General features: G+C 60.8%; 5 protein-coding genes across 5 annotated transcripts; 3 read left to right on the plus strand and 2 right to left on the minus strand.

Moving 5' to 3' along the window:
• Nucleotides 1–494: 494 nt before the first annotated feature.
• Nucleotides 495–2302, plus strand: SPRG_09978 (hypothetical protein). The gene has a single exon (XM_012350732.1). The coding sequence runs from the start codon at nucleotides 527–529 to the stop codon at nucleotides 2261–2263; it is 1737 nt and encodes a 578-aa protein (XP_012206122.1). The 5' UTR covers nucleotides 495–526; the 3' UTR covers nucleotides 2264–2302.
• Nucleotides 2303–3555: 1253 nt separating this feature from the next.
• SPRG_09979 (hypothetical protein) lies at nucleotides 3556–11562 on the minus strand. The gene is made up of 8 exons (XM_012350733.1): nucleotides 11293–11562; nucleotides 10676–11248; nucleotides 10192–10625; nucleotides 9520–10134; nucleotides 7538–9469; nucleotides 5545–7499; nucleotides 4819–5486; nucleotides 3556–4770 (listed from the first exon to the last, which is right to left on the minus strand). Exons 1-8 carry the CDS (start codon nucleotides 11542–11544, stop codon nucleotides 3631–3633), a joined length of 7569 nt encoding a protein of 2522 aa, XP_012206123.1. The 5' UTR covers nucleotides 11545–11562; the 3' UTR covers nucleotides 3556–3630.
• A 1286-nt stretch (nucleotides 11563–12848) lies between these two features.
• On the plus strand, nucleotides 12849–13454 carry SPRG_09980 (hypothetical protein). The gene is made up of 2 exons (XM_012350734.1): nucleotides 12849–13095; nucleotides 13141–13454. The coding sequence occupies exons 1-2, from the start codon at nucleotides 12927–12929 to the stop codon at nucleotides 13407–13409; spliced, it is 438 nt and encodes a 145-aa protein (XP_012206124.1). The 5' UTR covers nucleotides 12849–12926; the 3' UTR covers nucleotides 13410–13454.
• SPRG_09981 (hypothetical protein) lies at nucleotides 13419–14145 on the minus strand. The gene is made up of 5 exons (XM_012350735.1): nucleotides 14030–14145; nucleotides 13895–13970; nucleotides 13736–13841; nucleotides 13558–13686; nucleotides 13419–13513 (listed from the first exon to the last, which is right to left on the minus strand). The coding sequence occupies exons 1-5, from the start codon at nucleotides 14099–14101 to the stop codon at nucleotides 13465–13467; spliced, it is 432 nt and encodes a 143-aa protein (XP_012206125.1). The 5' UTR covers nucleotides 14102–14145; the 3' UTR covers nucleotides 13419–13464.
• Nucleotides 14146–14792: 647 nt separating this feature from the next.
• Nucleotides 14793–15331, plus strand: SPRG_09982 (hypothetical protein; the record flags this gene model as incomplete). Its single annotated transcript, XM_012350736.1, has 2 exons — nucleotides 14793–14864; nucleotides 14927–15331. 2 exons carry the CDS (start codon nucleotides 14793–14795, stop codon nucleotides 15329–15331), a joined length of 477 nt encoding a protein of 158 aa, XP_012206126.1.
• Nucleotides 15332–15365: the final 34 nt, after the last annotated feature.

Raw genomic sequence — 15365 nt, forward strand, 5'->3', positions numbered from 1 at the left:
CAGCGTGGAGAAAGGTGTCTTGGGCGTCCCATGACGCTAGAAAAGCTGTGGAAGCGCATGGAATTTCCCGCCAGCAGTGTGCGAGCGAGTGGCTACGACCAAGGCGTCCGACACGGGCATGGCCGATGCATGCGAGTTGCTGGTGGCATCATATCGTCATGGCGGTGCGGCGCACCTGCAAAGCGTCGTAAAGCGGCGATCCAAGGATCCTGCCGATCGATGGATCCAGCCGGCTTTGTCACGATATCGTTACTACACCTCGTCCAGCCCCGCCGCCTTGGGCTCCCAGCACTCGTTTCGCCTGCGTCCTTGTCACGCTCTTCCACGCATAGTGCACTAGGGAGGCGATGATGGCATTGATTTTGCCTCGCGTCCATCCGTGTCAAGGGTATGCACGACGTCGGCCAAGATACCAACGGAAATAGTGTGCTGTGACACGACACTAATACGTGGGTATCCAGCTGCTGCAAGATTGTCAATCACGCAGTCATTCGGCGTCTTTTTGCTTCTATCACCTGACGACGACATGCGCTCGGCTGGGGTCTTCGCGCTCGTGGCCGCCGTCGCCGCCGCCGTCGCGCCCGTGTCCAACTGCCCGGACGACCTCAACGAGGTCTCGCTCCTCAACAGCGGCGCGAGCTACTGCATCACCGAGCATCCCTGCTCGGGCATCTACCGCAGCGACAAGCCGCCGACCAAGACCGCGTGCCCGGCCGAAGGGCAGGTGTCGTCCAAGGGCGACCGCCTCATCATCAAGCCCACGTGCTGCGCCATCATCAACAACACGACCAACGTCCTCGGCTGCGTCTTTGAAGCCGCCAAGTACACGTGCATTGCGCCGTCGCCGGCGCCGATCCCGACGTTGCAGCCGCTGCCGCCGCACAGCGCCAACGCGGCCGAGGTCAAGCTCACGACGACGGCGCCGCCTACGACGGAGGCTGTCGGCGCCAAGGAAGTGAGCGTCGGTGCCTCGGGCGGCGACGCCACGACGACCGCCGCACCGACGACCGCCGCGCCGACCATCGTCGTGCTGCCCGTGACACAGTCGGCGACGCAGGCGACGGCCCTCTCGTCAGGCGCGCGCCGCCAGTGGAACATTGAAGAGGACAATTTGATTGCGATCGAAACCAACGTGCCGGGCCGCGTCTTTGTCTCGAGCTGGACGCGCTGGCTCAGCTTGAGCGCTTTGAACCGCAAGCCAGAGTACAAGCACGTCACGGCGGTCGTCGAGATCTCGGGCTCAATTGGCGCCAACGCTTCGTCCGACGCGTCGCAGTCGCTCATCGACCAGTTCACGCTCACCGTCGACAACAGCACGATCTTTGTCGACTTTAACGCGTCGGGGATTCACAACGACGGCGAGGTGCTCGTCGAGATCTACGTGCGATCGCCGCTCGAGCGCATTGCGATGCACGGGTCGGCCGAGGCGTACGTCGAGGCCGGCGTCCTCGCGTCGCAGCGCCCGCTGTCGCTCACGACTGCGACCGGCGATCTCTACATTGACCTGGCCAACGTCACCAACGCCACCGAGGTCACGGTTGCGGCCACCGGTGCCGGTTCGGTGCAGCTCGTCGGGCCGACGCTGACGACCGCGACGTCCATGGCGCTCACGAGCAACGGCGACGGCTCGATCGTCGCCTTCTTGCAGACCGCGTCGATCACGAATGTGACGAGCCGCGCCTATGGCTACGGCGACATCCACATCTACTCGACGTCCTTGACCGTGCAAACGGTCTACTCAAGCGTCGACGGCTCGGGCAGCGTCGTGTACGCGAGCGGCGCCGGCGTGTGCCGCCAGCAAGAGATCGAGATCAGCGGCGTCGGGAACGTCGAGTCGAGCCGCCTCCTCTGCGTCGACACGAACGTCAAGATTGACTACTCGGGCCGCGGCGATGCGATCGTGCAGTCGAGCAACTCGATCACGACCGATGTCCGCGGGCCCGGCAACGTCCTGTACTTCAACACGACGCCCACCAAGTACCCGGCGTACAAGAAGCACTACTACGAGATCAAGGACGTCGACGCCAACAAGCTCAACGAGTCGTCGATCGCGTGGCCGGCGTCGCATGCGCCCAACGCCTTCCACGTCGAAGTGACGTCGAACGGGTCGTGGCTCGACACTGTCTCGGTCGACGACCTCGACCGCATCATCCTGTTTGGCTGCCTCCTCTTCTTGCTGCTCATTCTGCTCTACATTTTGTACCGGTGCTACAAGCGCTACAAGGACAACAAGGACCACGGCGAGTACCAACGCCTCCAGTAACCAAACACCCATGCGGAGCATAATTTGACATCCTTGGCGTCTTGACCTCTCCGCGTTAAAAGGGCATGGATCGCCTAGCCGCACCGTCGATAAGGAACAGAGAGGTGTCGTCCTCCAAAGCGTGATCCGATAGCGGTGCAGAACGCGTCGGTCGGTGGACCCTAGCCCTGTCGGGAAGCCACCGCACGAACTGGCAAGATGCCACCTCTCATCGCCTACCTATTGTCCACACCATGTACATGTACGGTGGATACTTCAGAACGCAGGAGGTGCGGGTTCGAGTCCGGTGTAGTGCATTCCCTTTCTTCGCTCTCCCATTGGCAGCACCAAAGGGACAACGGCGCCGGAGACGGGCAATATCGTCATGACATGCGCAAGCGAAATGTGAGGATTGCCAAGGAGTACAGAGGGGAGAGGGAACATCCAGGGACCACCTTGCTAGCAACGGTGACGAGAAGAACAGGTAATGCGCTCCACCACAGTAGCAGCCGGGATGAGCGACGAATGCGGCGTTGCAACGCCTGCCGTGAGCCCAAGAGCCCAAGAGCCCAACAGCTAGTGTGCACCAAGGGTCAATAAACAGAGGGCGTCTCACGCAGCACGATGAATACCAGCAAGATGCCACGTTTAGCGACGGTGAATTTGAAGGCGTATTCAATGCAACGAGAATGGTTTCTCCCTGGGGATAGTTGGTTCAGCTCCCATCTTCTACACTCGGTGTACAAGAAACAAGTACACGAACGAAGGTACTCGAACGATTCTACACTCGATCGCCTTTACGCGCCGCAACGAGCAGTCGCAAAGTTGTCATTTTCCATTTCGCATCCGACCTGCCACGACCAGCACCGCTCCCTTCAGCCGCGCTCCGATGACCGCCCTGCCCGCGTACATGCCCACACATCCCCAACGACAACGACAACACCATCCAATACCACCACCAAGAAGCAACAGTAGCTCGACCGCCGCACAGGCCACTCCACAGGTGGCTCTGGACGAATCCGTCCAGTGTTTGGCTCGCCAAGCGCTCGCGGCGATGAGCGAAGAGATTGCAACGGATGAGAACATCCGTGCATTCAAACGCGCTTTGCTGCGGGCGCGACGGCGGTCGAGGTCGTGACGATAGATCCCGCGGCCAAAAGGACAGACGATGTATGGCCTAGAGCTTCCATTTTGACTGTCCACGCTGCCATAAACTCACATAAACAATGGTTGACCCAGCTAAAGCCTCCGTATCCAAACTGTTTCTTGACCCTTGTGGCGACAATCGTTTGGCTGGTTGCTAGACTAGTTGCTACGGACATACTCTCTTTTCGCAAATGCAAACCGTTCATGTCAACCACAGAGTACATGCCATCATGCTACGGAGCTTAGTGGCCAAAGAACCCCTTGACGTTGAGCTTGCGCTTCCCCGACGACGGCGCTGGCGGCACGGGCCCCGTGTTGGTCGAGACACTCGGCGTCTTGTGGGCGAGGTACTGTCGGATCATCGCATCGGCCGACGCTGCCGGCCCGGTTAAAAACTTGTCTTCGGGCTGCGTCCACACCGCGTCGGTCGGCTCGTGGCGGTAGACCTTGTCCCATTTCTTGTTCTTCTTGAGGATGCTGTGCGCGACGTTGCCTTGGGTCTTGTGGTTCTCGAGGTCGACGAGGATCGCAACGATCGTCGCGCGCGTCAAAATCGGGTTGAGGACACGCTGGAGCGTCATCGGGTGTTCAATGAGCTCGAGGAGCGACTCGAGGAGGTTGAAACTGCACACGATCGACACGACATTGCGATCCGAGTTGCGGTCGCCATTGTCGGGAAAATTGCGGACGAACCGGCGGACGCACTCGAGCAGGAAGCCGGCCTCCGCGTGGTACTCGCCTTGTCGCCGCAGATACACGTGGGCAAAGAGTCGGCTTAAAATGTTGTACGGCGAGTACGCGAGCGCCGAGACGACCTTGGGCGACGTAAAGAGAACGCGGAAGAGCCGCAGCAAACTCTGCTCGCAGACGAGAATCTCGTCGTCGCGCGACTCCTTGTGGTGGCTCTGATAACTCACAAAGAGCCCGCACGCCTTCTCGTGCAGTTTGAGCGAGATAAGTGTCTCGAGGAGCACGGGGAAGACGCGGAGGACGCAGATGATGCAGCTCGTGAGGAGCGGCAGAACTTGCGCCTGCTGCCGACGCAGCATGACGAGGTCTGGGTTGAAGCTCGACCGCGCCGCGTCCGACGGCGCGTCCAGCAAATGGCCGACAATCTTCTCGTAGTCTTCGGCCAAGCACTCGAGGAAGAATTTCGGGTCGCGAAGCGGATAGATCGGGTTCTCGAGGTACAAGAGAAGGTACACGTCGCCAACGACCGGGTACGAGTACACCTCGGCGTAGTCGATCTCGAGCCCGAGAAGCTCGTCGTTGACGTCGCCGGCCTTGGATTGGTGCACGAGCAGCGCCAAATGATGCAGCCCGCGACGCAGGTGCGCCCGCATCGTGTCGTTCCACACCAAGTCGGGCGACTCGTACTTGCCCTACGTCCTGGTTGATACCTTGATACGTTGAGAAGACACTGCGTCTACCTGCACGATGCGCTCGACGTTCAAAGGCGCCGACATGATCTCGTACATGAGCGTGACGGGCACGAATCGGATGCAGACGTTCATCGCCTCCTCACTCACAACGCTCTTGGGCGCCGCGAGGGCCGTGACGACGTCGGCCGCGGGGACTTGCATGATTTTGCCAAAGTCGTGGTCCGTCACGCTTGACGGATCGGGAAACAACCACAACAAGAGGTGGTACATCCAGATCGACTCGACGACGAACCGGGCGATCGACGGCGCCGCCGTCACGAGGCGATAGAGGACGCGCAGCATCTCGGCGCTCACGTCGTCTTCGACCAGAATCGCGTGCAACAGCAGCACGACAAGGTCGGCTTGGAAGAGCGCATTCCCAATGGTCTCGCTGCCGCCGAGCACGTGCAAAAGGCGCAAGGTGCTTTCTCGGAAGCGGTCAAAGATCTCGAGCGGGACCAATACATGGGCAAACCCGACATCGAGCGCCGACGAAGCAAACAGTGAGTGCGTCGGCGGCAAGACGAAGCTCATGACCGTCGAGAGACCGCTGTTGGATCGGAGGCAGCCGACTTCCACCAAGGCCGGCGCGAGCGGCGCCAGCAAACCGAGAATGCGCAGCGCGACTTCGCGGTAGCTCAACATGGCCGACGCGTCGAGGTCGTACCCAACGGACGCTGTTGGATCGGAGGCAGCCGACTTCCACCAAGGCCGGCGCGAGCGGCGCCAGCAAACCGAGAATGCGCAGCGCGACTTCGCGGTAGCTCAACATGGCCGACGCGTCGAGGTCGTACCCAACGGACGCTGGCAGATCGCGCTTGCCGGTCTGGACAAAGTTGAAGAGCGCAATGTAAAACGCCTCGGACAACGCAAGAGACCGCACCAAGTCGACCGACGGCGTCTCGGTCGCACTCGACAAGACGTCGAGCAGCGGTGCCACGTAGACCGTGGCAACCACGCAGTGCGTCGCGAGTGCTGCAAAGCGGAAGCGGATACCGTCGTCGCGGCTCGGCACCGACACGATATCGCCGACGATCGGCGCCAAGTACGCACGGAGCTCTGTGCGAAGCGCCGACGTCCAGATAAGGTGCGGCGACGTCGTGTCTCCGTGAAACATGGTAAAGAACGCGTGCCGGTTCTTTTGCTTGCGAAGGAACGCAATGCTATTGGGCGTCAGGAGCGCCGAGCAGAGCTCCAGCGCCGCCATGTGCGCCGGTGCGTCCTGGAAGATGCCGCAGAGCCGCGCGAGCACACCGAGTGCCAAGTCGCCGAGCACGTTCTTGGATTCGGCAACGACCTCGACGATCGAGGACGGCGGCGCGTGGCGGTCAAACAAGATGGTTTTCTGGACGACAATCTGCGATGTCGACACGTCCAGCGACGGGTCGTACGCAAAGAGCAGCTGCAGCAAGTGCCAGAGGATCCCCGTGGACGCGACGAGCTTGTCTTGGAGCGCACGGGCTTCGGTCATGGCCAGAAGCGCTTCCAGCGCGTAGCGCACACTGCGGTACAGGTAGCCCGATGTAGGGTCATCGAGGCGCTGCTGGAAGAGCCAGAGAAGACGCCAGAGGTCGTGCAAAAGGCTCTCGCTCGTCAGCATCCAGTCGCGTCCCGCCGGCGTCGTCGCAAGCATCGCGATCGTTTGCACAACGTGACTCGCGACTTCCGCGTACAGCGACGAATCCGCTTCGCCGACGCACACATGGTCCACGCAGTGCGAGAGCACCTCCTCGAGGACGTCGCGCTTGGCTTCGGCCAGCAGCGCCGCGCCGTTGGCCGCCGGCAGCACGATACACGACTCGAGGAGGAGCTCGGCGGCCAGTCGCACGAGCGCGTCGTGCTGGTCTGCTGTCGTCAGGCTCGGCATGCGCGCCGACGCCGTGCAGTGCTCTTGCAAAAAGCCCAAGAGCAGGTCAAACATGTCAAAGGCCGATCCGTTGTAGAGCTGCGTCGCGTAGACACGGCAAAGACGGACTTGGGTCTGCAGAAGGAGGCGCAAGCGCACGGCATCGTACCCAGGCGTCAAGAGACTCGGGCGTGGCGATGTGAGGACGTGGAACGCTTCCTGCACGTCGTCAAACTGCCCGCGGTCGTCCAAAGCGTACTCGGGGCACGTCGCCGTCGCTTTGTTCTTGTACGCGGCCCGAATCGCGCGCAAGTCGGCCGTCGGCGACGCCAGCCCAAGTACATCGGCGGCCTCTTCAGACGTCATGGACGCACCGGCCCGGTCGACTTCGTCGCGCCATGCAACCGTGAGCTGCCGCAGAAAGGCGCTGGCATCGTCGAGCGGCACGACGTCGCCCGAGTCGATCGCACGCACAAACTGGTCCAAGTAAAAGCCAAAGCAGTAGACCTCGTCGTCAAGATCGGCGTAGCGCACCGGCGCCATCGGCGCATACGAGTACGTGGCCGCGACCTGCTGCGTCAAACGGCGCTTAAAGTCCGCGACGTGCGAAATGCACGCGTCCCGGAGCGTCGCCCGCATGCGCGTGTTCCAGATGACCTTGGGCGTTGCAATGTCGGTGGTGCAAAAGAGGTCGGCCACTTGGTGCTTGGAGAGACGTTCCAGATGCGACAGCATCGCGGCCGGGAGGAGCTCTGGTAGAATCGCGCGGGGCGTGCCGTCGGGACGCACTTGCTTGGCGTACGCGAGCTGGAGGAACCGGCCAAAGTCGGCGAACGCAGACCCGCTGTAGCAAAAGAGAAGTAGAAGACGCCGCTGAGGTACACGTCGTGAATCGGCAGCTGTCCGTCAAATAGCGTGACGAGGATGTGACCAACATGCTCGGCGAGCCCCGGGCGCTCGTACTGCGCGAGGAGCGGCACGAGCCCACCGAGGTGGTCGTGCGTCTGCCGCATCGCCGCCGGCGCTGGAAACACCTTGGTGTGCCCCATGAGAAGCGGGTTCGCGTGCAGAAGGTCGCACACAATGTGGATGGCATCATGGGCGACGGCGACCGCCGACGTCGCAATGGTCGCATCCAAGCCAAGCTCCCAGCGCAGCTGCGGAATTGCATCCAGTGGCTGGCATCGCCCCACGCAATCCCCCGCGCCATCGTGGTGCACATGGAAGAGACATGTCTTGACGTCGACGCCAGCGATGGCCGCCGCGAGGCCGGCGACCGTGAGCGGCCCAGTGCACGGCGCGTCACCGAGATGGACACACCATGCCGCAGCCGCGTCATCATCATCCTCGATCCGCTGGGCAACGTGGGCCATCTGCACCAGCTGCACGAGCCACGGAATCGCAGCGTCGTTCGAGAGCAATTTGGCGGCATGGGCTGGGCACTTCGTGATCGCACGGAGCGCGCGAAGACCGACGAGAAGAATGTCCTTGCGCCGCGTCTCAGTGAGCAGCGTCAGTAAATGATGGACGTCGTCGGCACACAAGTTGTACTGGCCTTCGTAGAGCCACGTAACGCGCGCGAGGACGTGCAGGAGCGTCGTCGTCGTCGCCAACTGCCCGCGAAACTCGGCGTACGGGTACTCGCGCAAGAAGCGCTTGTAGAGTGCCGAGACGAATCGCTTGGGCTGCTTGAGCAGCATGTCCTCCATGTGCAACGGTGGCTGCCACGTGTCCTCGTCGTCGTCGTCGTCATCTTCGTCGTTGTCTGTCTCGTGACTTGCGACCAGCCGGCGTAAATGCAGCCCGTCGACCATAAGCGCGGCGGCGAGACTGTGGTAAGTCACGCGAAACTCCTCATAGTTCCACACGGCCCGCGCCTCGTGGGCTTGGTGGTCTCGAAACACTTGGATCTCGCGCACAAGCGCTGCACGCAGTTCGTCGCGCGTCGTTGGCGTCCAGAGCAAGTCGACCGTGTCGTGGTCTTGCTGCAGCATGTGGAAGAGGATGCGGAAGTTCTCCTGGGGCTTGATGACGGCCGCGTCGGACGGGACATTGGACGGCCGACGCGTCACGAACGCACGCTTGAGCAGCGAGAGATGCATGCCGACGCTCGACGCCGGTCGATGCGCGCGGCGCGGCGCCGGGTCTTGATATACGTTCGGCGACTCTCGGGGCTCCGAATGCAGCTTGCCCACGAGCCGAGGCAGCGCGACGTCGGGCACGTTGGACCGCGCGCCTTCACTGCGGGTGGGGAAGAGGTGTTCGCTCCGCGTACTCGCGGGCAATGACGATGGCAGCACAATGGTGTCGGCCACATCGTCCTCAAACAACGCGTGGTCGGACGCCGCGTTGGGCCGGCGCATGCTCGCAACAAAGCTGTCTTCGTCGTCGTCCGCGTCATCAGGGCGGCTCGCGAGGGACGCACTCTGCGTCGGCGAGAGGTCGGCATTGAAGAACGACACCTTGTGGTGCTCGAACGACGCCTTCTCGAGCTCGTCGAGCTGGTAGCTCTCGGCAGGCGACAAGAGACGCATTTCGAGGCACGAGACCAAACCCGGCGGAAGCAGCCGCGACAAGAGCTTCTTCGCGGCCGGGTGGTGACTCATCCACATGGAGATGAGGTACCGACTCACAACGCGTTGGTCGAAGGCGGCATCAAAGATAGCTTGGTAGAGGTGCTGCAGCACAAGCCCTTCGCGCAGCGCCGCGTCCTTGATCGAGCTCGCCACGTCGATCGGGCACAGCTCCAAAACCGTTTGGACGAGCAGCGTACACGCCTCGACAGTGGCCGCACAGTACGACCGAAAGAGGAGCCTACAACATCGTCGTATCCAACGCCAACCACCACAAAGAAGACAGTGTACCGGATAAGCGTGTCGTAGAACGGTACAAGCGCCGTCACCAGCACTTGGACGTCTTTTGGGTCGGTGGTCGCGCGCCGCGAGCAGAGCGCCGGCTCGAGCGTGCCGAGGACGCCGAGGTGCATGAGCGGCGACGTCAACTGGCCGTTGGGTCGTAGTTGAAGCGGTGCCAGGAGCGCATGCAGCAGCGTGGCATTCTCAAAGATGAGGCGCTTGTTGGCGATCTCTGCGTCGGCGCTGGAGCCGCGCGCCATGGGCTCCATGCCGTCGTCTCCGATGGCGGACGCGCCCGCGCCCTTGTGCATCGAGAGCCGCTGTAGGAGGAGCGACGCCCAGTACACGGTCAACGCGTCGTCGGCTTGGAGAAAGTGCACCATGTTTTCGACAAAGTGGGGCAGCCCGAGCATGTCGAGGAAGCCATAGTACGACGTTGCGATGCGGCAAAAGCACTGGAGGAGCGCGACCGCCATCTTGGGGGCTGGCGGCGCGCACGTCGCGACGGTCCGCAGCTGGAACGAGAGCGGCTTGAGCGCATCGGCAATGATTGACCGCTTGCTGTAGTACTGGATGCCGGTCAGCGGTACGTTCGCGTTGAGCTCGCACGCGATCGAGACCAATCTATGCAGTGGCATGAGGAAAGGGTGTTGATCGAAGCAGTGTTTCGTGGTTGTGTACCCGCGACCGGCCGCGACGCCAGCGCGATGGCCCGTGCCCGCCGTGTACTTGCCAACCGCCGCGAGCCGCTTGAGAAACATCGATCCGATCGACGCGTCGCCAAAAAACGTCCGCGTCTCCGTCGGGTCTTCGGTCGCGAAACGCGGAAGGAGGCGAAGACCGCTGTGGCTCGGCGTCGGCGCAATCGAGAGCACGTCGTTGGCCTCGGCGAGGACGCCGTAGGCGTCGACAAGTGAAGCAAGCAGTGCGTCGCGGTCCCGAGACGCGTACAGGCGGCGCTGGCCGTTCACGAGCTCGATTTCAAAGCGCGACTTGGAGGAACCATTCCGGACAAGTCCAAAGAGCTGCTTGAGCGGTGTGCGGGAGACCACGTCGGGGCCATCCATCTCGATGACCACCTTGGTATGCACGCGCAGGACGCGGCGGACCGGTGCCTACGCCATTTTCCACTGAGCGCACTGCACATCGAACAGACGAGGGCAACCTCGTAGCGTGGCGAGTACTTTTGAACCGAGAACTCGCCCATGAGCTCGCCGCCGTCGTCGACGAACCGGCGCCGGTTCTCCTTGACGCTCTCGACTGTGAGAGCCCCGCGCGAGGTAAGGCGGACGCCGACGCGCGCCGCGGCCTTCTCAATGTGGCCGAGCACCGCCCGGCGGTCGGACGAGAAGAAGATTTTGTCTTTGCCGCCATAGCCGAGGACAAAGCCGGTCGTCGAGTGGGCGAGCGTCGTCACATGGTCGAGATCCGTGTAGGCGTAGCGGCCGAGGGGCACGGGGATTGCACTGCTACTACTACTACTCGACGCGAGCGGCTGCTTGAAGATGACCGCGTCGACGGCCACGTCCAGGACACAATTGATTTCCGTGTCGTGGCGCGTGAGCTTGGTGCACGCGATCGAGGCCACCGCCGGCGCCGGCGCCGCGCCAGGCACGGGCGACCCCGCGCAAAAGGCCGCATGCAGACGAAGGAACTCGCTCACGAGGTACGACCGGTACTTGTACCGGAGCTTGAGCTGCTCCTCCTTCTTAGGGCCATTGAATGCAATGGTAAAGACCTAGTGTCCAGCTTAGAGAGATGCACGATGGTATGGCATCGCACCTGGTCGTCAGTCGCGTCGAGGTCGAGGCCCACAAAGGCGGCGTACGACCACGTGTTGGTCAGGTCAAAGTCCTTGGGGTCGAGCGTGCAGAAGCGCGTCGAGGTCAGCGCGAAGATGCGCTCGTACTTGCCCTTCCACGAGAGCTTGGTCGTGAGGAAGCGCGCGAGGTAGTCCTCCGCGGAGCTCGTCTCGGCGCCGATCATGGAGGCGGACCCAGCCCGGAGGTGCATGCCCCGTGGCGAGTCGCCCATCGTCTTGCTTCGTCTTCCTACGGCCGACGAAATATGATTCGCAAGAAACAGAAACGGTGCAATGCGGATGCCGGATGCGACACGCGTATCCGGATTCATCGACAACCAAATGGCTCACGCTTTCTTGTAAACGACCTAATGGTGCGTGGTGTTATCCATACCGTCTCATTGTGCATTTCGCCGTTCCCTTCCATGACTTTGTTGGTGGCAATACATGGTGTACTATGTCTTGTGGCCATGCGAGAGGTGGGATATAGATTCATTTCGGGGCGTACGCGGTGTGTTGTAACTCATCGCTCGGTTTGTCATTGAGGGAGTCAGGTCAGGAATGACGAATGTCGATTGAGGTGGCTACGGGCCACTTGAGACAGACTTGGTAAACCAGGCGCATCAACGGAGTTGCTGTGCGGACCGACGCTGAATCGCACGCCCCGTGCGACACCATCGCGATGGACGAGGATGTCGATAGCTGCATCGATGATGGTCGACCTCATGGAGCTTATCACTGCGCCTCATACGCTTACCGGTACCGCAAGCAACGGTTGTCTAGAGTATACAACGAATAGGTCGCGTGGTTGCTCGCGCAGCTCCAAGGTAGGACGGCTCTTCGTCACATGTCAAGGCCCTCAAGCGTGGACACATCACCGGTTCCGGCGTCAATGACGCGCGGCAATGGGCGGCCAGGTAGAGACGATTCTTGTTGGCGTCGGTCGCGTTCAAGTCCGTGACAACAAGCTCTGCACCGGTGGCCGAGGTACACAAAGGTCCTCCCGTTTTCGCTTAGATGAGTTGCTGCGCTGACACGACCCCACGTTTTAACCCTGGCGTTGGAGGGTTCGTCGCTTGTCTGCAGAGGAAGCGACAGGGACCGTTTTGCGGTTCAAGCAAGACACTTTATGTGCAAATGCCCAAATGCCATGGAGTGTGACGTGAGTCGCGACAGTATAGCGCGAGGATATACTAGTAGAGCATGGATGCACCATCGACTCGTGCATCGACTCGGCTCGTCGTTGTCTCGCCGGCTTGCGGGATACCGTTGGCATCAATCAAGATGGCCTCTCGGGCGATTGAACGTCAAAGATAAAGTCAGCTTGACGTGTTAATTGCTTGAGCAGATTTGCTCGCGTCGTTTGGACTCGAGGGGAAGAGAGAGTGCGCAAGAGAGGGGTTTCGGGCGTGTGAGCTGTATTTAACCTAGGCGTTAAACGCTTCGTGGCATTTTCTCCTGTTGGAAAAAGCGGCGTGGGGATGTGGATCCGCCTTTAACGTCGCGTTCTAGTGCGTTTTATCCCATCCCAAGCGAAGGTGGCAGAAAAGGTTCGAAGCGCCGGATACCAACATTCGGCCTGATCCTCCTCGGGGCATATCGACGACGACGGCCGATGAAGGACACGACCGCGGTGGAGCTGGACCTGGACACGGCCCGCGAGCGGTACCTCGCCGAGCAGGCGAAGGACTACCCGAGCGCCTTTGTCAAGTTCACGTACGCCAAGGCCCTCGCGCGCGACGCCAAGCCCGAGAACAAGCAGCGGGGCATTGGCCTTCTCCAAGGTCCATCTTGCTCTCTGCGCGCTTGGTCTTGACGCCATGATGTAGACCTCCTGAACGAAGACTATATGAACAAGACCGACTGCCTCTACTGCTTGGCGCTGGCCTACTACGACCTCGGCGAGTTTAGCAAGTGCCGAAAGCAGTGCGAAGTCCTTCTGCGCATCAACCCGACACATGAAAAGGCGTTGAGTCTGCACCAGTCTGCAAAAGACCACGTCAACCGCGACGGATGCATCGGCCTCGGCTTGGCCGCCGGCGCCGTCATGATTGCAGGTCTCGCGCTCAAGCTCTTGCTCAAGCACCGTGACCATTAAGAGGCGACGCAGCGTAAACACGATGTTATTACAAGTTTTGAGCCATCGCCGAGCATTACGTGACGGTCTTTCGCGCAGCGGACGTGATGATGGCCGAGACCATCCTAGAGCACATGAGCGCCGGCCACATGCACACCCGTCGACATACCAGTACATGCCATAGATGATCTGAAGCCCAAAGAAGATCGTCTTGGCGATCGCCTCGTTGCGCGACGCCTTGAGGTTCTTGAAGCGGAGGATCTCGGTCGGGTCCAAAAAGTGCTGGTTCGCCGAAAACCTAGACGTAGCGCATGAGCACCAGCGCGTACCCAGCGGTAGTGTAGTACTTCTTGCCGTGGTAGACAGCGATCGGGAGGTTGAGCAAAAGCACCCACGGCGACCAGCCGAGAATGCAGGCCAAGAGAAGGATGCCATGCACTGCCATCTCAGGGACTAGACATAGAGCATTCGTATGCTAGGCCAAGGAGCGTCGAGGGCCATCGTACCAACGACCTTGTTGAGGCGCTTGCAGACGTCGGCGGGGTTGAGATGGTCGAGTTCGAGCTCATCGAGCGTGACAAGCTACAGCCAAGTTCATTGAGCCACGTTCGCCTTGCTTCGGGAGATCGATATCCACATACCCAGAAGCCATTGATGAAGGTGAGCCCCAGGATCATGAAGAAGGCGAGGACCGCGGAGACGACCTCGAACATGGCGGCGGGCGGCTGACGGACGAAGGGAGCAAGTTGTTAAGGGGCTCTCGTTTGAAACAAACGGTTTGCGGCACAGCGTTTGTTTTAAACAAATTTTGGGTCACTGTATCATTCCCTGCGTTTTACTGTGCGTCCAACGGTGCGATGTATACGCGACGCTACAGCGTACCCCAAGAGGAACCTCGCGTTGCGGACAATCGCCAGCTGCACGATCGAGTCGTCGTTTTCGTCGTCGCTGCCAGCGTCCTGCTCGTCGTAGCGTCGGTTTAAAACGCATCCCCCTCCACGTTGGGTGCATTCCAGCATTTTACGGATAGTATCCGGCGGCGCCGTCGGTTTTTCACTTGACAAACGGCGCGACGTTCGTATCGCGAGGGATGTGAACAATGCCGGTGCACTTCTCTCGCATTTGTATATAAATACGGCGTGAGCCATAAATGTGGAAGATATGCTTTTTCAGAATGCTGTTCAAGCCAGGGAGGTGACCCATACAACTCGGCTGTGTCGCCAGGGCTTGACCAAAGAACAATAAGAGCTGCAGCACCTCCGTGCCGGCCCCTCGGACTCTAGGACCTCCGCTGCAGACCGCCGCAGCCGTCCTCATTGCCACTCGCGCCTGCCGAATCTGCATTCCGCCAGGACTCGAACAAGCCCTCGCGTGCCACCACCTCTGCCCGCCAGCATCCACAGCATGATGCAAGTACAAGCCGTGTCACATCCGCCGACGCTCGCGCCGGCCGGGAAGAAGCCGACAATGGACGAAGTTATGGACGAGCTCCAGAGCCGCTTCCTCATGAACCTGCCCGAGTCGGAGCTCTCGTCGAGCGAGCGGCTCTTTTCCAGATCGAGCAGTGCTACTGGTTTTACGAGGACTTTTACGCCGACCACCACGTGCATTTAACGCACCTCAAGCTCAACGACTTTGCGCGCAAGCTGTTCAACCACTGCATCCTCCTCCAGCCGCTCAAGGCCCAATGCGAAAGCATGTTTCAGGACTTTAAAGCGTACCAGAGCCAGATCCCGGTCGTCGGCGGCATCCTTCTCAACCCGGCCAAGACCAAGCTCATCCTTGTCCGCAACTGGAAAGGCACCTCGTGGAGCTTGCCGCGCGGCAAGGTCAACCAAGGCGAGTCGGACGTCGAGTGCGCCAAGCGCGAAGTCTTTGAAGAGTGCGGGTACGCGCCGCCGCGAGCGCGGTCACGCCCAAGGATTACATTGAGTTCACCATGAACCAGCAGCGCATGCGCATGTACATCATCACGTC

This window comes from Saprolegnia parasitica, assembly GCF_000151545.1.
Source record: "Saprolegnia parasitica CBS 223.65 unplaced genomic scaffold supercont2.69, whole genome shotgun sequence".
Taxonomy (NCBI): Eukaryota; Oomycota; class Saprolegniomycetes; order Saprolegniales; family Saprolegniaceae; genus Saprolegnia; species Saprolegnia parasitica.